This window comes from Corapipo altera, unplaced genomic scaffold, assembly GCF_003945725.1.
Source record: "Corapipo altera isolate COAL_440 unplaced genomic scaffold, ASM394572v1 0, whole genome shotgun sequence".
Lineage (NCBI taxonomy): Eukaryota > Metazoa > Chordata > Aves > Passeriformes > Pipridae > Corapipo > Corapipo altera.
In genome coordinates this window covers 43,095,890-43,120,941 of record NW_020884872.1, presented here as the reverse complement: position 1 = coordinate 43,120,941, position 25,052 = coordinate 43,095,890, and the positions used below count along the sequence as shown (strand labels likewise).

The 25,052-nt window shown below is 35.7% G+C and overlaps 1 protein-coding gene across 3 annotated transcripts in view; it reads left to right on the top strand.

Moving 5' to 3' along the window:
- The window catches only part of GPC5 (glypican 5), a 275,817-nt gene that overhangs the window by 93,478 nt on the left and 157,287 nt on the right, over positions 1–25,052 (top strand). For all 3 annotated transcript variants that reach the window (XM_027645659.1, XM_027645677.1, XM_027645668.1), the window contains 2 exons: positions 3,660–4,354; positions 24,494–24,627. In XM_027645659.1, the coding sequence (XP_027501460.1) occupies positions 3,660–4,354; positions 24,494–24,627 (829 nt within the window). The remainder of the gene's footprint in view (positions 1–3,659; positions 4,355–24,493; positions 24,628–25,052) is intronic.

Genomic DNA, 25,052 nt, shown 5'->3' with positions numbered 1-25,052 from the left:
TATAGCCTAAATTACGTATGATTGCTAATTCCTATTAATATTCCAAATAAAGCTGTCGTATACCGACTTCCTCATGTCCTGATGCTAAAAAGACCATACAAACCCTAACACAAACCACAACTAAAAAAAAAAATTACAGTATAACTGAACCAAACCCAAAATCGCAGGATATGTGAGAAATTCCTGATATTTGAATATCTGAGTAATATGCCATGGAACACAGACAACTTAGACAATGGTCAACTGATTCTTGTTCAAGTTTCTTAAATGTTTCTGTTTTTTTCAAAGACAGCTAAAATAAATTCAAGATCAAAGAAGATATGACAAATTCTGGAGTCTGTTATGAGTACTTTGGGCTGCAAAGCCTGAGGTGTATCACTAGCATTTGACTACACAAAGTTGACTGTGCTACAGATTTAATCTATTACACCTGTTTTCTTACTGACTTCAGTGGTGAGTCTACAATCTATGAAATGGATTAATTGAAATATGTGTTAATGAGGAGCAGTTTTAGTGAGTCTCAGATCTATTCTGCTCACACTTATCCTTTTTATCTCTCTCCCAAATAACCTTCACAGGCAATGCCCTAATGAGTTCATTCTTAGTAATCCATTTATATATCTTGAAAACATTATTCTTCCAGCTCATTTTTCTGATATGGTAAATGATTCAGGGATTTTGTAGTGTATCTGGTACTGTGTACTACTTTGTAGTTAGGAATAGGTACACTGAATTTGCCATCTCTACATATTTCTCTTTTTGATGTATTTTAAACAAAGATATTATGAATGTAATACTGTGTGAATTAATTTCTTTTCCACAAGCTTTTTTCACAATTTTTTAATGCCTTTTGCTAGCTAGGTTGTATACTTTAACTGAGACATTCCCCATGACTCCAGTAGGACAATGTATACAAGATGCATTTGATTGGAGTATAAGTCTTTAGGAGAGGGAGTTTGATGCTTCTGGGTTATTTGTGCTGCTCATAAACAGAAGGAAAACTTATGAAATCACCAGACATTAATGGCAGCTGTCAACAGGCTAATACTTTCCCATAAGATTTTTCAAATCAAAATAAATTCATATTATTGTTAGGTTTTTCAGGTTTTGCTTGGATTTGGTTATCTGGATTCCTGTATGTTATGGGCTGATCGTTAAGGTAATCCAGGCTCATGAGTTTTGATTCCCCTCTGGACTGTGAAAGGCAGTCTTGCTAAATACAATATCCATAATTCAAGGATGGATTTTAACCTGTCTGGTTTTAATTTATTGATTTTTATATATTACCCTGGCTAACTGTGAATTAATTTATAATATTTAATGTGGGCTGATAAATTACTGCTGAATTATAAGACTTCACAACTTGTTGGCCCACTACTAATACTGGATTTTTAATTTATTAGATTATCTTTGCATTAAGTACTATATGTGTTTCAAAAGGTAGTGCTCAGAATTTAGACCATGCATTTGCTTATTTAACAGCTTCTATAGTACGTTCATCTGTGTGAAAAAAGAGTAAACTTAAGAAAATGCAGTTGTTTTAGAACAACATGGTTTCATAGAAATTTATTTAAAATTAATTTTCCAAGGTACCTGTAGTAGAAAGATACTTTACCAGAACTATTAAAGATGAGAATCACAGGACGGGTTTAAATCCAATCCAGACTCTATTTCATTCTGTGCGGAATTTCCATTAAATCTGATTAATGTCCAGAAATAAAAACCAATATTTCTTTTTTGTTTTCTTTGTGAATTTTTCTAGTAAACAGGGCATGTGTATACTTTTGAGTTTTCTTTTAAAGTTAGTAATCCACTGGACTGATGGCTAAACTGGGACATCTTTGCAGTTTAGAACTACCTATGACTCTCAGGAACAGAAAGGTTAAAGAATATGAAGAGAGCAAATCTTTTAAAGCAATGACTTGATAGTTATTTTGCATCACTTTGTGATCACTTTGTTAAATACACTATTATCAAAAAATAATGTATATATATGTACTGATATGAAGTATCAGGTGAATAAATGTAATACATAAAACAAGTACATCTACATTTTTTCCTAGCCTTGAGTTTTGTTCCTTCTTAGCAAAATCAGGAAGATAAATAGACCTGTTCTTTCAAAAAATTAATGGGTTAAGATATTGGAAACCCTGATTTTTTACTTAGGAATGTACAAACATTAGTTTTAATTGTAGACAAAGAAAAATAAAATTGACATGTCATCTCTGGTAAATACTAGACATTATTGACAGTAGTACTGCAGAAAGTTCTGTAGGATATTGTATAGTGGTTAATATGACGATCTCATAAAGGATGGAGATAAGAGGCACTGAGCCTGCAGATTAAAAAAATCATTTAATAACAATAAAAAGAGCTTGTATAACTCATCTTGATTATATTTGAAATGTATTTTATGTCTATTAGATTTATACTGATTGAAAACTCAGCACTTATTTTATGTGGATGAATAATTAGGACTGATTATGTTAGTCTGAGCCCATAGATTTAAAAGATAAAGAAACACATTGCCATGCCTATGATACACTTGCAGCATTGAACCAGCATAACTTGATTTGTCACTGAGGTGTCTGAATGTGTTATAAATGACATGGATTGCCCTTGTAAGGTATTCATTGGCGCTGTTCAGTATTGAAAGTAAACATAGGTCTGCTTTGCTGTCTGTCAGACTGTCTGAGAGCAAAACAAATCTCTGGAACAGCCTTGGTGTTTATAAAGTAGAAAATGTGACAGTAGAATAAATCTGAATAACAAATTTTGTAAGAAATCCTAAAATGACAATTAAACAACATGATGCAGAATTGTAAACACAAGAGGTCAGTATCATAATATCCTGTTTAGAAAAGCACAAATAGTCAATTGATTATACAGTTGATTATTGTACTCATTCATCTGGGGTTTGCTGAGGCACTGGCAATGTAGTTCAATATTGAAGATTTGTAATTGTTTATACTATATTGTAAAATTCATTGATTATCCATGTGCAACGGGTTTATTCTTTCAACTACTATTTGTGCTCTTGGTAATAGGATACTGTGGCTGTGGATTGAGATAGACATTTTAGATGTTTTCATCTAGGAAAAGTAGCAATAAAAAAAAAGAAAAGGGTCATAAAAACTTTATTAATGTAATTCTATAGGGATTATTGAAACATCACTATTTTACTAATATTACCTAACAATTTTCATCTAAAGCATTGGTAAAATTTGTGTAAAGGACTGAATTTACAGTTATAAAAATAACTATTTTCATATAAACCTTTAATATTCTTCACACTTTATTATTTAAGCCATCTAGACCAAGAATCAGTTTGACTTAAATTTTTATCCTTGCTATTCTGGGCTGCTGCATCCAAGGAGATGCCTTTTTTTAGGCTGTATTTAATATAACCTGCAAAGAAAACATATGGATTATTAATTGTGTTGAAACATTATTTGTAAAGTGTTTCCGTATATGCAAAAGACAGTTGTCATAATTTGTGAGAAGTTTGTCTCTTCAAAAATTCTAATACAAAAATTCATTTGGGATAAATTTAAGTTGTCCTAATGTAACTGTTTTAAGTTCTTATTACTCTAATTTCTTATTTTTTAAACCTTAAAAATAATGATTGATTGATTGATTGATTGATTTATTAATTACAGAAACCTTTGAAATGCTTATCAGACTGGCTGAGAATTACACAAGCACACTTTTCTGCACTGCATATAGAAACATGGCTGCTGAGGCTACTGTGCGTGTTCAGGAGTTTTTCACTGATGTTGGACTCTTCATGTTTGGCACAGACATTAGCACAGAGAAATTTGTCAATAGATTTTTTGACACTCTGTTTCCAGTAGTCTACAACCACGTGATTAACCCTGGTCTGACTGACATTTCACTGGAATATGCAGAGTGCCTCCAAATGGCGAGAAGAGACATCAGGTCCTTTGGCAACATTCCCCAAAAGGCCATAGGACAAATGGGAAGATCACTCTTATCCAGCCGGACTTTCTTGCAGGCTCTGAATTTGGGGATTGAAGTGATCAATACAACAGATCACCTGCATTTCTCCAAAGACTGCAGCAGAGCTTTCCTGAGAATGCAGTATTGCCCCCACTGCCAGGGAGTGATGCTGAGCAAGCCCTGCATGGGCTACTGCCTCAACATCATCCGGGGCTGCTTAGCCAGCATAGCAGAAATTGATCTTCATTGGCGGGGATATGTTCGGTCTCTGGAGGAGCTCTCAAGCACCATGAGTGGAACACACGACATTGAGCACGTGCTTCTCAACTTTCATTCGCTTGTTAATGATGCTCTGGTACAGGCTCATATCCATGGACCAGAGTTATCTGAGCAGGTAAGAAGATGGTTTATATACACTCAGTGACAGCAGGAAAAGTATGACTGATAATTCTTACTTGTTTGGCCATTTTTATGGTGAGGAACACATTTGTATCTGAGTTCAGCTTCATTTGACAATGAAATTTTTAGGAGCACAAAAAATGTTTTTTGTGAACATAAAAATTTTTAATCACTTCATTGCTATCCTGTGTGCACATAATGAGAAATTTAAGCAATCCTTATTTTAGATACTATTGGCCTGCCTTAGAGAACCTGTGACTTTGCATATATTATTTCCATAATTATTTAGGTTTCAGAGGAAGTAGCACAGTTCATTTGTAACATAAACTGAGTCCTCCCTTGCATATACTTGAGAGAAAAAGTGAGTTATGTGAGAGCTCTGTTAGCTGTGAATGCATGACATGAAGAATTTTAAGATACTGTTAGGGAAAGTGTACACTACTTGCCTACACATTAGGAGAAACCCTAGCATATCTGCTAATTTATGAAGGTAAAGTAAGTACCAAAAATTGAATTTTTAATGTATTATTTTTAATCTATATTATATTTTGTAATTGTATTTTTCTCTGTATTCTTACATTCAGACTTCACTGATAGTGACATATTCTATGTTAAATGCTGGATCGGATAACTTGGTTTGGGGAGATGTCTTTAGTTTCATGGTGCACACTGGTCTGAAGAGGGTGTCTGGGTGTCCCTGTGGTGTGGCATCAGCTGAGGTGCAGTAATACTTCTAGGAGGCAGGCCCTAGCCTGCCTCAGTACGTAAGGTTGAAGCAGTTTCTTCTGCTAAGCAGCTGACAGGACCTCTGACAGTAAACAACTTGACCTCGTATAATAAATAAAGCATTTTTCATTTCTTACTAAGACTCAGAGTCTATTAAAACTGATTCTTCATCCTACTTAGTCACTGAGTAACTGGAAAATTGCTCAGCCTGTAAATTTCCCATTTTAACTGCTTTATACCAGCCAGCTACATGAACCGTAATATCCTGCTGCTGAACTTCTTGAGAAAAACTGTCTTTTTTTTTGGAAAAGGTTTTTCACTAACAGTTTGGCTTATAAGTGGCTCACTGATGTCTGTCTAATTCAAGTTATTTCAGAGCTACAGTTGCCTTTCAGGGATATACCCTGTTGCTCCTTTGATTTCTGTGGGATCTTTTTTGCCTATAATATTCAGGAACAAGCTAGAACAAGCAAGTAAAGGCTCAAGGGAAGGATTTGTGTTTCCTATTTCACCCTGGGTAATTTAATTTGAAAAGTTTTAGACTTGGATTTTCAGCAGTGAACTGTCACAGACCCAGACTTAAAAGTCTCTCAGCACACTCATGTTTTCAAAATGAAAGTTTTTACACTCCAAAACAGTGTATTTCACTGAATTTTAGTAAAAAAATTAAATGGATGAAGAACCCTCTTCCTAGTGTTTTGGCTTAATGAAAATTTCATATTGATCCAAAATAAAATGCTTTTGTTACTCCTGAAAACTCTATACCTCTCTTCTCCCCTTTCTTCATACAATGTAAAGAATGCTAAAATTTCTTATGTAACATTATTTGTTACCAATGTGTTTGTTGGAAGATCATGTGTTTACTTCTGTTAAGATTGTCTGATATAGAATAACTTCCAAAATTTCTACCCTAAATTCTTCATTTTTCACTCAAGCTGCATCAGATCTAAACATCTCTTTCAGTTAATTTCTGTTTTAATTGACCAGTCTTTTCTCTGTTTGATCTTTAATTTGACCAAATAAGACTATGATGCAATGATCCCTTGAAAAATGGTGATCTAATTAGTTAGTATATTTCATATTTTCCCATTTATTAGGTATCAAGACAATTCTGACATGTAATAAATACAGTTTTTCAGCTTTAATATGAAGAGGACATGAATTCCATTGAAATTGGCTCATTATTATTTATTTATTTTATCTTTGAAATGACTCATTAACTGTTTCAAGTTTTGATAAGCAATTAATGCATCAGTGATTCTAACAGACGGAAGAGATGATTATGAGCAAGCAAGTAATGGCTTGCTTAAGCACACAGCTGTCTCTGCAGTTTTAAAAGTGAATTTTATTATATTTTGTGAGTTTTAAAGAAGCAAACAGAAAAAAATGTTTAAATGTTTGGAAGTATCATATATACATATGCAAGTGTTAATATGAGAATCTACAGAGTATTCTACTTAGTGATACATGTAGTTGTAGAATTTTTTCTGTTCATGTGTATGTTTGTGTAAATTACCATGTTGCATGAATATTTAAATCTGATGTATATTCATACTTTAAACTCTGTGTGATGTGGAAAGACCATCAATGCCAATATAACATGGCTTCCTTTTCTGGTAATTTGCAACTTGTTCCCTTTTCTGCTTGGGTCAGCAGAGCAATGCCATGCTGTCTGTAGATGGAATTTGTCTTTTCCTTTGTTCTTCCTGTTTCAAATTCACCTTTAATTCCTACCTCCCACAGCTCTGCTGACTGACAAATAAGTTCAGCACTTGTTCATCATCTCGATACCTGGGCACTATTTTATGCTATTCTGCAGAATCTAGTGGGGAAGTGTGGGTTGTACAGTACAACTATTCACATATTTATGTATTTTCACACATTCACATTGATACATGTTTAATGACACTTCTTTTCCTGAAGTCTGTATATGTCCGTTTACCTATTGGTATTGCTCAGTGCATAGTGGACCCTATGCTTTTTAGCTAGTAGGAGTTGGAACAAACTCCTTTTTTTTTAGCAAACATCTGCGTGTATGTTCCTGCGGATATAATGTAATATAGGTTTAAGAGAGCTGCATAATACAAAGCAAGAACAGGAAGCATTATTAAGACAGCCTGAAAAAGATGGTATGTAATTCTTAAGCATTGGGTAACAGCTAAAGGTACCTGTTGTTACAGAGCACCTTGCAGATTCATTCTGTTCTTTTGTGCTGGTCTCTGAGCTTGTGTTTAGCCAAGGATATTACCATGGAGGGCACTGTACCGCTGGAATGAATGCATAAGAACTTTATAACACATTTAAGCCTTGTATAAATGTTAAAAAAAAAAAAAAAGGCACACAAAAAAACCCCAAAACCCAACACCCCACAAGCAAAAAAACCCCAAAACAACAACAACAACACCCTCCCAAAACAAAAATCCTATGGAAATTTGTTTATGAGTTGTAATAAATTGTTTCATGTTACCTCTTTTCTATTATTCAGCCACTGTCAATGTTCAGACAGAAGGATAAAGAGATTTTAGCAAGATTTACAAAGTTTTGGTAGAGGTAGAGCCTACTATTCTCAGCATAAGAGTGTGTTTCCATTCTCTTTATGCATGGATTAACGACACCGTCCCATGCCATGGAAGGGCAAGTTCCTGTGTCACTCACAGTGTAGTTCAGCAGCAACTTAATCCAGTCTCACTCTGGATTACCCAAGTCCTGCTCTGGCAGGAGCAGCTTAGCTTTATGTTCCCACCCCTTTCCCTGTGTGCACACTGCTCTGACAGCTGAGGGTCAAGCTGGTTGAGGGAGCTGTCTGTAGTCTGAGCCATAGTTCTGTTTTCGTGTTTGAAGATGTGTGCTACCACACTTCTGGTAACACGACAGCTGAGGTTCATTGGAGTGGAACAAACACAGGACCTGAGAGGAGGTGAGATGAGTCTGATGTCAGGCAAGAGCTGAAAAGAAAGGGGAAAGGAAAAGGAGAGAGGAGAAAATTCACAAGGCTTTATAATCAAGTCTTTTCTCCAAACTTTACGTGAAACTGTTGTTTATGATTCCCAAAAGATCAATGGTGTCTGAGTTTAATATTGAATAAAAGAGATTAAAAGGAATATTGATTAGTTGTTCATTGGCTATTCTGGGCACTGACGATTTTGGGATCTGAAGGAAAATGAAGTATGTGACCATGATATTAAAGGCTATAAGCTATATATGCATATAAAAATTGGGAATCAGAAACACAACATAAAAAAATTAAAAAAAAACACACAGAGAAATTCTGGCATTTCCTCATTTTGAAAGTGAGGAATTTGTGCTACAGGTTTGGTAAAATTCTTGTATGCAGTTTTGTATGTAATATAAGCCTACAAAACTTCAGAATGGGATTTTCAAAAGCTTTATGTCTTCACTGTGTTCTAAGTTTTCCAAACAGTTGGAGATAAGAAAAATATCAAAATTATGAAAGTTCTTAAGTCCTTTCATCTCAGTTTAATACTGAAAGAAAATCTTAAGTTATGCGTCTTCTAAAAAATAGGCATAATTATATTGTGTTAAAAGAGACTTTTGTCTTGCTTTTTTTAAAATCAGTTGTTTAACACTGTAAAGAAAGCAACATCTTTCTTCTGTCATAGAATGCTAGCAGGAAGAATTTAATAGACTATATTTAGAGCTGTATTTTCTTACTGATTATTTTTACTTGAAATGACTAGCTATAAACAGTCAGAACTGCTGTAATATAGTGATGTTTTAGATTTAAAATTCCCATGAAAGGGACATTCACAAGCATTATAAATATAATATTTATGGGATTTTTTCTATTCCTTCTATGATCTGTTTTATGTAGCTACTTTTTATTAGGGTCTCTCCAGTGAAAAGTCACACAGCCTTATTGCATTCCAGAAAATGAAGTGCTGTAGAAGTGCACTAAACAAATTAATATTTTAGGTTTGAAAAAGGATTGGAAAGATGGTGATGAAAAGACAGCTTTTGGTAATCCCAAATATGTACAAAACATACAACTGGAAGCTATATTATAGCTGCAGTTTTTATTTTTGGAAAGTTATAAGCTTTTTTTGATTGTGAACAAAAAACCAGATTAACAGCATTTCTAATTGTGGGAAGTGCTGTGCCTGGATATATGGTAACTTTCATAGCTTTACAGGTTAAAGCACTTAGAGAGATGCAAGAAATGAGGATCTTTTTAACCAGCTATCCTGTGAACCCACTTCCTTAGTAGCTAAAATCTATTACTTAGATGATTATATGCCTATAAATACAACAATTTTACACCTAGTGCTTTATAGGCACTGCTCTTTGGTTGCTTACTCAGAGTACATTAGTCAATCAGGTGGAGTAAGTTCATGAGCTATTTGAAATTATATTAAAAATAATTATTTTTGTCCCTACTTTAAAGAAATCATTGATTTGATAACGATCAGATATAATTACAATATTTTTCTCTAAGGGAAATATTAGGCTGTACTTCCAAGTAGTATTTATAATATGCACCCCTGATTTTATTTGAAAAACTTGAGTTATCCGTCTAATAAAATTTCAGGAAAAGAGAAGAATGAAAATAAGTATTTACAATAAAACTGAAAATTCAGGAAAATAGAGTAAAGGAAGAAAAAAAAAAGAAGTAAGAAATATCCCTCCTAATACAATTCAGTCTGTCTAAACAATGTCATATAAATGTCTTCTAATGTTATTTCCATGTGTTTCAGTTCACCCAACAGTGCGTACACAGAAGGGACATGCATTCATTATCAAATTTAGTGACTATTATACCACTAGTTTATCTAATTGGCCTCATTTGTGGAGAAAACTTTCATCATTCTGTGATTTTGAAGACTGAATTCTGCATACCCTTTAGCAAAATGGGTAAGGGCTTTAATCTTTTTTTTGCTTCTTTGGATTTTGTTTTCTTGCTTTGTATTCTTAGCATTATTCATGACTCCTACTTTTGGATTTTGAAACTTTCAAAAGGAAACAATGTACATTTGCTCTTGCCACCTTAATTTTCTTATGACTAACATAAAATTAAATAAGAAATATATCTTTTGGAAGTGATGCATTCAAAATTTTGTTATTTTTAAAATAAATATTGAAACACTATTTTATAAATGGGGAGGTTCAGCCTTGATATTAGGAAACCTTTCCTTACCGAGGGGTGACCAAACACTGGAACAGGTTTCCTAGAGAGATGGTTGATGTCCCAGACCTGTTAGTGTTTAAGTGGCATTTGGACAATACTTGTAGTAAGATACTGTCACTTTTGGTCAACCCTGAAGCGGTCAGGCAGTCAAACTAGATAATAGTCTAGTCTAACTGAAATAGTTCATTCTATTCGATTCTATTCTATTCCATTCTATTCACTTTATAGAAATCAAAACCCCGGTTAAAGAGAAACAAAGGCCCTACACATAAGAAGAATTAGTTATGTGAAAACATAGTTTCACAGTCTAATTTACTGTATATACCACAGTAAAACTGGCAATTGTTATAGAATAACCTAATAACTTATTATTTTACAAATTAAGCAGATTACACAGCATTGTATAATTTATGACTACTTTGGTCTGTTGCACATATTGTTTATATTTAAACTCCAAAGTAAATTTTTATATTGCAGATATTCTAGGTATACTTTATCTGATTTGAAATGCTTCAGTTTAGACAAATATCTATCTGACTCTTCCAGATAGCTGACTACATTTGTCTGTGGTTCATCTGATGCTGGGTAGACAACTTTTTCTGGCATTTGCACAATAAGGAGAAATACAGACAGCTCCATTCTGAGGGAGCTCTCCAGTGCTGCAACAAAAGAAGAGCAGCTTGAGGGCAAGGACAACTTACCATATTAAAATGGCTAACTTCCTTCTCTTCCGTGCTTCTACACATACTCCAACTCCTTTGTCATGATTGCTATGATTACCTTGAAGGATCACTCTCCTTAGTAAAAGAGCCCTGTGTAACACGAGGTTCCAGGTGCACTTTGTATGGGCAGAAAAAAGAAGCACTGTCAGTGCTGGTTGCAGAGTTTTCTGCCTCAGGATGGACCCAGTATGGATAATGTGTGCTTGATGTTGAATAGAGCAGGGAACTGGTATCACAGACACAGAAAAGGCTGAGGTATTCAATGTCCCCTTTGCCTCAGTCTCTACTAGTAAGACTGACCTTCAGAAATTAAAGGGCCAGAGAATAGGGGGAAGGTGTGGATCAATGAAGACTTACATTCAGTGGAGAAGAACAAGTTTCGGGACTAACCTTAGAGCACTTTAGCAAACTGGACATACCTTAGTTCATTAGGCTTGAGAAGAACTACCCTCAAGCACTGAGGCAGCTGGCTGATGTCATCATGTGTCCACTCAATTGTCTTTGAATGGTCATGGAAACTGGGAGAGGTTGAAGACTGAGGCTTCTGGAGACTGGAAGAAATCAAAAGTCACCAATGTCTTCAAAGAGAGTAAGACGGAGGATACAGGAAACTGCAACCCATCAGCCTTACCTCTATCCCTGGAAAGGTGATGGAACAACTAATCATAGAATCATAGAATCACAGAATCACAGAATCAGCCGGGTTGGAAAGGACCTCTGAGATCATCAAGTCCAACCTTTGATCCACTACCAGCATGGTTACTAGACCATGGCACTAAGTACCACATCCAGTCTCATCCTAAAAACCTCTGGAGACAGAGAATCCACCACTTCCCTGGGCAATCCTGGAAAACATTTTGAACACATGGAGAAGAAGTTGACTGGGAGTAATCAACATGGATTTCCAAAGGGGAAGCCATGGTTAATCAACTTGATACCCTTCATAGGACAGCCAAATTGATAGGCTATGGATAGAGCAATGGATGATCTGTACCTTGACTTTACCAAAGCCTATGAGACTGTCTCCTACAACACCCTTAAATATAAGCTGACAAAATGCACAGTGAGGAGGACTGAAAACCAGATGAGTGACTGAGCCCAGAGGATTGTGATCAGTACCACAGAGTACAGCTGGAGGCAAGTCACTAGTGCTCTGACCCTCAGGGGTTGATACTGGGGCAGATACTGTTTAATATCTTCATTAATGGCCTGACTGATGGGACAGAGTGCACCCTCAGCAAGTTTGTAGAGAAGTAGCTGATACACCAAATGGTTGTGCAGTTCAGAGGGACCTTGGCAGGCTACAGAATTGGCCTGAGGGGAATCTGATGAAGTTCAACAAAGGGAAATGAAAAGTCTTGCACTTGGAGAGGAATAACTCCATGCACCAATATCTGCTGGAGGCTGACTGACTGGAAAGCAGCATTAGGAAGAGTGTTACCAGCAGTTTGAGGGAGGCTATCCTTCCCTTTTCCTCAACATCGGGGAGACCACATCTGAAGTACTGTGTCCAGTTCTGGACTACCCAGTACAAGAAAGATACGGAGTGACTGAAATGAGTCCAGCCACAAAGAGAATCATGAGACTGGAGCATCTTTCATATGCAGAGAGGCTGAAAGAGATGGGACTATTGAGCCTGTATAAACACATGATATGAGCCAGTGAAGAGGAAAAAGCCAAGTTCTTCTCAGCCTTGCTCACTGACAGGACAAGAGGCAATGGGCAGAAATCAAAACCCATGAAATTCCATGGAGTAGGTTGTCTAGAGAGGTTGTGGAGTTCCATCCTTGGAAATATCCGAAACACAACTAGACATGAGCCTGGACAACCAACTGTAGCTGACCCTGATTGAATAGGTGTGTTAGACTATATGACTTCAAGAAGTTCCTCCAAACTTAAATCTGTGATTCTGTGAAATGATTTAGAAGGTGGGTGTATCAGGTGAATATTATTATTGAAGAGCCTGTCACCTTTGAATCAGCTGTGGTTGGATAGGGCCCACACACGGACATCAGGGACAAGGCAAGGATATATCATGTTCATGTTCTCCTAAGTGCAGGATGTGGGCACTGGCCTCATCTTGTGCTGATGAACTGCATGCCATGTGAGCATGTTAAAACTGAATCTTCTCAAGTCAGTATACACTGTCTATTTTAATTTCAGAGATCTTTGGTCAAAGGAAAATATACAATCTCTAAGCCTGGATAAAATTCCCCACAGCAGAATCATAAAAATTGAGATCAACAGAGTGATAACCCAGGGGTTTTCAAAGGACAGAGGTTTTCAAATGAGTTGGTAGGCAAGCTATATATCAACAGGAGGTACTTTTGTTCCCAGGAGAAATGGAAGTGTTGATGATGAACTGTGAAGGGAAAATGAGCTTTAGTTTAGCGACTGCACAGATACTACCTAGATTTGACATTATAGGAAACTTCATTGTATTTTTTCTGTCACCAAACTATCTATCTGGTCTCATCCTTGTACTCCTTTAACTTTCAGCAAGTGTGTGTTCCCATTAGCACTGTGTAAAAGACAAAGTAAGCAAGTTGCCATATAGGTCTTTCATACTTTTTTTTTAAAAAAAGCCAAAAACCCAAACCCTGTCATTTTCAGCAAAGCAGATTTTGACATAAAATTGTGGAGTTCTACCTAAAGCTTTTGGCATATGACTATGCCATCATTACTTTGCTGAATTTAAATTACTTGATACATTGATGAATTTAAATTACTTCACAAGATCAATATAAACTGATTTGTGAAATCTGCTGAACAGTAATTAGATTTAAAGTCTAATATGATGATGTTCTAAAGGAAAGTTTGATATCTAACCTAACACATAGTTGAAGACCGTCACCTTTCTCTTCATTTACAAAAATGCCTCCAGCTGTAACTGTGAAAAGCTGTACTGTTTGTGTAATAAAATATGGCATATTTTTATATATCAGCCATGTTTTTTATGTAGCGTGAAGTTGGTCTACTGCAGTCCTGATCTCCATCTAATTCGGATTCTTCTAGTGTTGTGCTTCACTTCCCCATTGTTTCATCATGGAAAAGCTCCTTGCTGCTATCAAAAAGTTTTCTTCTGGAGCTAAACTGGGTTTTGTTCATCAGAAAACAGAATGGAGAACTCTGAAAACAAAGTGAAAATCACCAAATCAAGTGTTTATATCTTATTTGTAACTAATGAAAAGTTGTTTTCATTAAGTAGTAGGCTTTATTCCTACCTAAACATACCTAAACATTTCTTGACAGCTTTTCCCATATTTTCTGGCTTGATCCATCCTTGCTATACTTTTCAGTAGCTTGCACTTACTGAGATTTGAAGTATTACTCTTATTTCTGGCATTCCTATCACACACTATATATTACTGTAAGTGCTCATGCTGGTTTTTTGTAAGTGAAATTGGTGTTTCTCTAATAACAAGGTACCTGCTACAACATTTAACATTAAAATAATGCTAATCACATCTTAGAGCATTTCTTATATGTTGGAATGGCAGATGTATACTTTGTGCTGCAGGATTATGCTCAAAATTGGTGTCCTTTTATGATGCAACTGGTCTACTTGCTTCTGATGTGTAGAAACAGGGCTTGGAATCATGCATAGAATATTAGCAGAGGCAATAATACATGCAGTTGTGCACATGTTGTGGAAAAATGTATCTTAGTGTATGATCTACTCCTTTCGTTTATCAAGGCATTACTTCTCAAGTGCATATTTGAAAGAAAAAGTAAAATTAATACACACTACTGTGCATACACATAGTAATATCCTCTTGGTGTCTTTTATTTTAAGGTTTATGATACATTGGCAGATGTGTGGCAAACACTGGAAGCTCTTGTTTCTGCCAAGAACTTCTTAAATATAATAGCAGAACATGAAGCCATGAAACCACAACTGTCTGATTAAAGTCAGTTGCTATGTTCATCAGCTTCTCAGCATTTGAATATACCAGTTTCAAGATACATCAATTCCAATTCCTCTTCTTTTTTTCCCAATTTTCCTTTCATTTATGGAAATGAGAGAGGACATATTTCTTACCTTTGGTGAGAAGAGTTTCAAATCCAGTGTCAAGTTCATGTCTCACACTTTTTTCTCAGAAGTGTTTTTTTTTTTTAAATTCATTTTCCAAATTACCCAGGTTCCTCGCCTGCATCTCTTAAAGTGGAGTTACTTGTTGTATGGGGTGCAGTTGCCCCAGCAAAGTGTTATGGACTGACCACAATTCCCAATTTGCAACCCCCTTGCAGCACTTGAGGGACTGAGGGGAGGCAGAAGAGCTGGGAATGAAGGAATTAAATTTAGCCTGGGATGAAGGAGTGGGGAGCTAGGAAGAAGGTGTTTTTAGTATGAACATTGTTTCTCACCATCGTACTGTATTTTTAATTGGCAATATATTAATTTGTCTTCCCTAAGGTAAGGCTGTTTTGCCCATGACAGTAATCAGTGAGTGATCTGCTTGTCTTTATCTTGACCCGTAAGCTTTTGGATCTTATTTTTCTCCCCGTCTTCTGTAGAGGAAGGGGAATGAGAGACCAGCTGGGTGGGCATCTGGCTGTCAACCAAGTCTAACCCACCACAGTTATCAACATACACACATCATTTTGGCAAGTAATGCTGAGTAGTGCAGGTTTATATAAGATATGTTCAACATAGTCTGCCAAGTCAATAATGTAGGAATACATCATGGCATGCATTATGCATTCCTATTTAATGTGTTTTGAGAAAATCCACAATTTGAAATTACTTGAATATTTGGAAGTTGGTTCTGTGATTCTGTGTTTCAAATTTGCTGCAATCCCTTTTTAAGATTGAGATCTGTTATGTCAGGGAAGCATAGGATCTTTAATATACCTCAGGTTTTTTCTCCTTTTTTGTCAGATTGTTAGGCAAAAGATCTGAAAGGGATTTCCTCTTTCTGTTGGCTGCACAGGGACTCAGAGGTCTGAAAAATGCGGAGTAAGCAGTCTGGCCTGCCATCATGTTCTGGGTTTAGGTGACATGATAGATATCTAACTCTGACACTGTGGCAACCTTGTCTCAGTGTGTTCACTGGGCATCTGAACTGAAGGGAAGGAAGATGCTCTAAGAGGCTGAAAATGGTGTAGTCTGATTCTTCTCATTTGCAAAAAGAGAAGAAAGGAGACTTTTCACTCCTTCTCCAAAGCTGAAAAATGAACAACTGTAAAAGGACGCTAAGAATCCTTTCTGTAAGCTATATATATGTTTTCTTTTTTCTCTGTTCTTCCTTTTTCATTGTGAAACAGAATAACTCTTCACAAAGGGAGCTACTGAGCTGAGCAGACTTCTGTTATCTCAGTTGTTCTTTAAACCACTGCCAATCCTTTGTATTGGAAAGGAAGGTTTTTCTTGAGGGCAAATACAGATATTTTGAAGCAAATGAGCTTTTTGGACTATTTTGGTCCTAGAAATGATATGAACATATATGAATAAGTGACTATCTTGTACGTCACAAAAGATTTTCAAAGAAACCTGTTTTTTCCAGGTTCAAAGAAGAGACTGAGGAGACACTGAAACACTTAATATATGGATGCAGGAAGCAAAACTGCTGATCTTGTAAGAATGAAGGAGAAACACCTAGATTCTCTGAAATGCTGACTAACTAGATAGTGGGTTTTTCCATCCTCTTTTTTTTTTTCTGATTTTTTTTTGATTCTTATTGTCATGAGAAGGTGACCCTCCAATTATCTAAAGAGGTATTGACAGTGTCTTATGCTAAAATAATGCATTATGACTGTTACTCTAAGTGAACATGATTTTATTAACTTGCATACTTTTGTTGCAGAGTCTTACTTACAAAACTACTCCGCTCTTCACAGTTCTGGTGCATAAATTGCAACCTTCCACAAAATACAAACTCATTATGCATATATGCTGATGCAGCCAAATTGTTTTGCCTTCACTAATTCTTTATGTTTTGTAAGTTGTAATATTTTTTTTTTAAGTGAGTAACATACTTGATAAAGGTTGTAAAGCCCTATTTCTGCTTTCACTGACAATCACATTCCTACTGAATTTCTTTTGGTTTACACAGGTGACCCTGGATAGACTTAGACCTAGATATAATGAAGAATTCTGCCCGTATCCGACAAGAAAACACAGTGCTAACCCTCTGTGTCAGAGCTGTACTTGCAGGCACACAGAAGTAATGAACAATAAAGTATACTTGAACCACAAGAGAACATAAATAAATCAGTCAAACTACACACAAGCTGCTGATCTTTGGAAAGGGCTACTGCTGGTTTTATATAATTCCTTTTCAGAGGATAACCACAGAGTGTTTTCACTGAACATGAATGAAACACCTTGGCATCCGCTGAAGCAGACTTGGATCAGGAGAGCTGGCAGCCTGTCATAAGAAGCACTTTTTGTTGAACTGCCTTTGAAGAATTTGAACTGGCAGTGCTATGTTCTGGCTACAGGGTTACTTGGCTAAGAACATTAGGATTTCCCCTAACATTAAGCCATTTAAAGAAGAAAAAAATAATTTCCTTCCCTCCCAGCCCCATTTGAGAGGAGCAACTGTTTTTACTGCCAGACTTGCTGAGTGTTAGTCCCTCATGAACGGAGCAGTAGAATTAAAACCATTTACAGTTTTAGTAATTAAAGACCAGAAGACACAAATTAAAAGTATATTAAGTAGCTCATATTTAATGGTCTATTAAATTTTATTTTACAATCAGAACATGCAAAATTATGAAGGAAAGCAGAGATAATTAAACACTGATAAGATATGAGAACAGTCTCAAGAAAAAGGACTGGAGCACTAGTTTTGATAGATGTAGTGGTAGGAGGAGGGTATGAGTCTCAGTCACATGAAAGTTGGGCACCATGGCTCCTAGAATTCAACAGCTTGGACAACAGTCTTTTACAAAACCGTATATAAAAAAAAAAAAAGCTGGCTTGCAAACTTAGCATTTTTATCTCTTCCTTGGTCCTCCATCTTGATGGAAGATTTGGTAGAAACAGAATCACAGAACAGTTTGCATTGCAAGGGACTTTAAAAATCATCTAGTTCCATCCCCCTCCCATGGGCAAGGGATACCTTCCACCAGACCAGATGCTCAAGGCCCCATCCAACCTGGCCTTGAACATTTCCAGTGATGGGGCATTTCCCCAAGAAATTGTACAGCAATGGCACTGATGCTGCACTACTGCCAAACCGAGTAGAATAATTACTTCAGTATCTCCAAGTTGTACTTCAATTTATATATCATGGAAAATTATTTGCCTTTTATTTGCAACATGTAATCCTTTCCATTTTTCCTGATGAGGATACCTCTGCTTTGCTTGTTGGTGTTCATTTTGTATATCTGCAGTTTGCCTTTATGTTTCCTCAGCACTGTCTTGGTGGGTGTGGGGCAAACTCTTACATTTCATGGGTTTACTTTGAATTGTCCTTTCTTGAGTTTGAAACCATTCCCAACTTTTATCTCCATTGAAAAATTATAAATGCACTGTTTTATGTATCATCTGAGATTTTAATTTCAATTTTGAATAAAATTGCTTTGAAATTGTCATTAGCTGGCAAGCCTGTTTAAGATTTAACTTGAAGATTATTATAAATTGTTTAGTAATTTGAGCAGGTATTACTCTAAGTGTCAGCTTTACTCTCTATTTCTCATGGCATTTATTCACAATATTTACCTCTTCACTTCTCCTGCAAGTTCTGTAAAATGCATAAGCCTAGGTATGAAACATAATTTACCTCTCTAACTCCAGAGCTTGCTTAGTTCAGTATGTCTAAGACATTGCTAAAATCAACTAGTGAAGGATAAATAACACAAAATTTGCAAGGAAAGCAAAGGAAATAATACACAATTTTTACATAGTTTTTCTGGATTGCGAACACTGGTGGTACTCCACCACTCTTTCCTGAAACAATGTCGTGTGAACGTCTTTTTTCGTGTTCTGAAGGAAAAAAATGGATGTTTGTACCTCATGATTGCTCTCCTTGTTTTCAAAAACTTGAATTTTGTCTCGATAGGGAATACTTTATTCTTCCATGCACATGCGCGCCCTCTCACATATCAAAATGCATCTTTCTTTGAAACGGAATTTTGATTTTAAATGAGCAACTGTTCCAAGCAAAAAAAAAAAAAAAACGATAGAAGGCTGCTGAAGTGCTTGGGAATATTGAAGTACTGATACTCCCTCTTGTGGTTTAACTGGAATAAGACAAAGCATGGATACTTTAAAAATTAATATTAATTCATTGCTTTTCTGGATGAATATCTTGGGTAGTTTGAGTAGTAATCTGGTGCTGGAAATGCTTGTGACTCATCAAGAATTTATTTCTCAAAGAAAGTATTCACTTGTGTACTTCTAGAAAATAAAAATAAAAATTAAGTTAACCACAATTTTATTTGTAACAAATGTATTTTCAACCAGCCTGCCTTCTCATTCTTGCTTTTATTTAGAGTTATTAGATTTCAGCTGTCCACTTGTTCAGGTGTGATTGAGGGGATGTAAGGGATGTGGCAAATTTGTGATCTGACAGCTAGAACTGAAAGCCATCAGACTAATCAGTAACTAAAACATGCATTAAATAATCAGTTAAAAAATCAGTTTTTAATACTTGCATGGACTATGGCCATTCTGATACCTTGCAGGTCTGAAAGACTGGATCAATCTAGAGAATACTTGACAAATACCTCATTTACAGGAAATCCGGCATATCTATATATATGTATCAAAAACTCACAGTCCTTGCTAAACTTTTGAAAACGTGCATAGAAGAGTTAAACATAAAGAAAAGGGCAATTTTCAGACTCCTGATTCTGATTCCCGGTTAGAGCTGAGTCTAAGCCCAAGAGATTTTGTATGCAGAGAAGTTTTTTCTTCCCTCTTCCTCTGTGCACAGCAGTAAGAACTAGTGAAAAAGACTATGAACACACTGCAGGAGTAGATGATTATATTTTCCGTGTATTTCACAACAGTGTATGACCCAAATTGGTCTCAGGATTCCTGAGTCTTAATTCTGTCACAGTAGCAGCATCACTAATCACTTGGCAAATCTAGTTTGAAGTGCATTACAGGACTGTGCATTCAGTTTGCTTCAGTCATGTGATGTAAAATAATTTCAGTAGAAATGCTGAGGTCAGAAAGAATAATTTCTATGGTGGGGAAAAAGACCCCTGCAAACCAAAACCTAAACAAAGAATGTGTCAGATTTCTTGTACTGAGCATGTGAACTTAGAGAACAGTGTCTGACCATTATTAATATGATACTGCCATCATTGTCCAGTCCTGTGTAAATATAAAGGTTTATGATGCCCCAGTTTTCCAAACTGTAAGTAACCGTAAGTTGACATTTTAAGGAATTACACCAAGCAAAATCAAACTGCCATAAAGTTCATGTGCGGCACTAATTGTAATTTAACTGCGTGGTTGTTACAAGAGCTTTTAATTAACCCAGTCATCATACTGTGGCATACAAATTGTGCATAATAGCAGCATGCTGAGTATAATGACAATAGGTTTTTCTGAACTGTAAAAATCAGGAGTTTTATCATTTTCTGATGTTTCTTTTTATGTCCTTAAATATTGTGCAACACTTAAGAACATTTCACCAAAGGAAAAAAAAATTCCTAGTAAGTTGCTGAGGCTTGTCTATTTTAAAATTTTATAGCAGTCTTTAATTCTTCCTGAAATTCAGTGAGATGTGTAATTCTCTCCTGAATAATATTTCTGGTGATTTTTCAGTCTCACTTTTCTCAGGGTATTTTCACTCAATAAAATCCACTCAGTTTGTGGAAACATTCAGAAGGGATACCATTCTAGTGAAACTGGAAGATAGTAAGAAAGCATTCTGCTCAGATATTGATGCAAAATGGTAATTTATTAGTTCATTCCCCTTCTTTTAAAGTTATGATTCCAGTCAATGTCTCTCAAGACTAGCAATAATAGCACTACGTGAATTTTTTCTTGCAAGGTTAATTTTGCAGCCCAAAGACTTAAAATTAAGAAACAATGTAGCTGATAGTTGTAGTCCTTCAGAAAACACAGGAAATACAACTAGGTGGTGTTACATTTACCACATGTACTCATTCCTTGAGATACAAAGAATGCATTAAAAAAAAAAAAAGAAGCAGACATGATTATGGCAACTGTATTCATCTCTTTTTTAGAGTATCATCAGCCCTGTACTGGGAAACAGAATGTTGAAATATTTTGATTATAAATTATTTGGCTCACAGACAGAACAGGCACCTGAAGGCAAGATAAGAGTATATGACCATTTCATGTACACAAGTTTACTGAAAAAAACAGGTGGTAATGAAGACTAGGCTAGTGTGGGAGGCAGAAGTAAATTTGTCATGCACATACAGTTAATGATTTAAACATTACGTAGAAGTGACAGACACTACTGAACAGTTAAAAAACCCAGGTTGGGTTCAACTGGGTGAGCCATAAACGTACCAAACACACAAAGAAGAACCAACACAGTTGGTCAGTCAGTGGTGCCTGGGGTTTGAACATCAGAGATATGAGAAAGATAACGGAGAGGATGACATTATCATTGTACAGGCTGAAGTAGCTCATTCTGAACAAAGTATGTCTGAATAAGTAAGTGACTCTGCTAAAGATTGGTAAGCTAACTTTGTGCTGTTGCTGTTATTAGCAGAACTGAGTTCTCAGCAGTATGATTACTGTCATGCATATCTTTGTGAGAATGGCAGAGGTGTATATGGTGCTGGGCAAATGCTTTTTTTAATAGAATTTTCAGAATTTTCAAACACTGAGAAAAAATCTTAAGTTCTTAAAAAGACATTTCAGATAATTACTGGCTTTTAATGTTATTTTTATGTATAAAGTTTAACCAAGATTAATTTTTAAGAAAGATTTTAGGTTTGGAGCTAAGGTTTGTATTTACATGTATCAGTGAATGCAAATTTCCTAGTATTGCACAATGCATTTCTGGAGACATTGACTCAAAGAGAACAGAGAGAAAAGTTGTTAGACAGAACTTTGAAAAAACTGTTTATATGTATAACACATATAAAACAAGTATCATGCATATTGCAAGGCACTATGACTGTAAAAAATATTTTTTTTTTTGTTCCTATTAAAGTAAAATATAACAAAACTTTATTGTAAATTCAGGAAATACAGATAACTGTGGATTCTCTTGTTTTCCTAGGGAAGCTGAATGTATATAGAGGGGTTTCAGTTTATTGTAACTGGAGGCTATTTATTTATTTATTTATTTATTTTATTTTTTCCCCTTGACCTGAAGAACTGGTACTCCTCTGTTTAGGGACTGTATTAGCCAGTGAGTCATCTCCACCCTATTTCTCCTCCACTCACAGGCTCCCACCCTGCAGTCAGTCTCTGTGAGTGTCTGGACAGCAAAGATGCCTTGTTCAGATAGGCAAGGCACCTAAGACCCTCAACAACCTACACACCTAATCCATGCCTGTCATGAGACAGGGTCTCCTTCCCATCTTGATCTGACTCTCACTCTCTGTTAAATCCTTATTTTTATTCTTGGTGAGACAGACAGTAGTTACACTGTATGGCAAGCTGGAACTGAGACAACTCAATCAATCAGTTGCTTTGTTATAAAAGCTGATCATAAGCATAAAGCTCCCTGTGTCACATCAACAAGAATAAGAGAATATGAGAAAAGTGAGACAAGTAAAAGGATGAAAATATTTTGTCCCTCTGGTATATTTGCATTTTATTAGTGTAGACTGGCTGATGGGACAGGCTGCTGCAGAGGCTGGCAAAGTGCAGCACTGAAGGAGAAAACTCACGTAAGGATGGATGAAGCCTAGAAAAAGTGTAGAGACTTAAAGGGGGGGGAAATGAGAGTCCAGTTAAGCTGGTGGAGTGTGCTATAAGGTGCTCTGAAGAAGAGCTAATGGGGAAAATGGTGTGAGGGTGGTTGGAAACTGAATTTAAGAACAAGAGAAAATATAGTAAGATGATGCCCAAAGAGACACTGCTTCTGATAAGAAATGGTGAAATTAATATTTTAAAGGTTGTTTAAAGCGTAATCCCTTAAAGGATGTTAGTCATATGTCCAGAGATGATTGTCTTGCAGGTAAATTCATGCATTTCATTTGAAGGGGATTCAAGCTATAACTTGGCTGCCTGAGTTAAGACATGTGAGCCACATGTGAGCCCAAAAGGACTGTTCAATTTCGACTTTACTCTTACTTTCAATATTCATGTGTAGCAATAATGCTGATTCTTCTTCTTATCACTGGCCTAAGCAAGTACCTTCAATGAGTCTTACATTAACACCTCTTACACCATGCATAACAACAAACTCATCAAAATTGTGTGTTTATTCTATTTTAAATATTAAGTGTATTTCTTAATTAACACTACAGCAGTTCTTAGTTGGAAAGATGGTCCCTGAGACTTGCACTTCTCTCTTTTATGTGTGATGATAACTTGAAAATGAGATTTATTTGCTTTCTCTGTTCCTACATGTGGGGATATTAAATGCAAAAGGGAACAATAATCCTTGCTGTATAACATACACACTCTACCCTCCTTCTCATGGTAGCTTCAAAAATTGGATCCCTGTCTTAGAGCCAACAGCCATCTCCTCTCTTCCTTTTTCCTTTAAGAAAGTTGACCACCTGTTGAAACCAACTTTTCGTAAATCACACGCAGTTTTAGTTTTTCACCAGTGCCTGTGTGCTAGCTTACACAAAATACATGCTGTTCAGTCTGCTTAATATCTCATCTAATATGATTCCCAGCATGAACTATCTCTTACTTAATAAATATATATGGCCCTAATTATTTTTATTCAGTGTCTAGGAAGAGTAATGAGCTATAAACACAATTTGATATCCTCTATCGTACAAAATGCTCAGTATCACATTTTACAAAGAAGAAAATGGGACTTCATGTGAATTTGTATCTACTGACATCCAGATCAGAAAGCCAGACATGAAATCCCTTGATATTCAACATCTGTGGTCCAAATCATTAAACTTACATCTTGGATCATTAAATTAACATGTTGCAATGTTGTAATGCAAGTTTCCACTATGCTCACTATTCACTATATGCTCTGTGTAACTGTGCTGAACCTGCCATAATAATTTATCAACCTTGAAAGAAATCACAAAGTTCAATGCATATTAAAAATGTCATTGGGATATATCACAGAAAAAATGGAAATATACTGCTGTTCACAACACATCATATTCTCTGAGGTTACTGTTACTGTCTGCATAGCAATACACTTCCCTTATGGAAATTAAAAAACCACAATCAATAAAATACATGTGGTAACTTTCTTATACACCTGGTATTCCTTAAAAATTAGTGCCTTTATTATTTTTTTCCTACTATAAAATGACTAATTTTGTGTTTGCTCATTCATTACGGATATAGTGTTGAGAAGTATTATAATTAATTATGGTTTTCTTAGCTTAATGTCTACAGATCTTTCTCTCTGTTATTAAAATTGTTTTAAACTGAATTGAGAAATATGTAATAAATATTGTTTACATGTGTTCTTTCCTTCTTCTTGTGGCTTTTTTTTCTGTTTAGGTGAAAAAGATATGTGGTCCTCCTGTAAGGAAGCCTACACAGTCTCCAGGTTGCTCCTTTGATCAGAACAAAGATAATCAAGGGTTGAAGATGTTCTCAAGAGACAGTGAAGAAACACTCACCAACAGAAGAAAGTAAGACATTAGTTTTACAGCCAGAAAGAAATACTAAAGTAAGCCATTAATTTTACAACAGAATAGATTATATTCAATGCAATGGCATGCATTGCTAGAGAATAAAGACTCCAAAGAATGAAATATTTCAGCACTGTCTATTCTGTTACATTTTGGATTGAGTAATTTTATGACTAAATTTTGTTTTCTGAAATAATGGACATATGACCAGAGTAATTTGATGTGGTTTAAAGTATTTGAGTGGATAACATTGGTAGAATATGAATGTTAGCTCTATCTTTAAGTTGTAATTATTCAAATTACTTTTAACTTTGCACATCAGCAGGCAGTATTAAATTTGACAAAAACTGACTGTAGCTTTTTATAGAAGACTATCTGTACAAGTTTATAACACAGAAAAAAAGGCTTTTCTTACGTACTTTTCT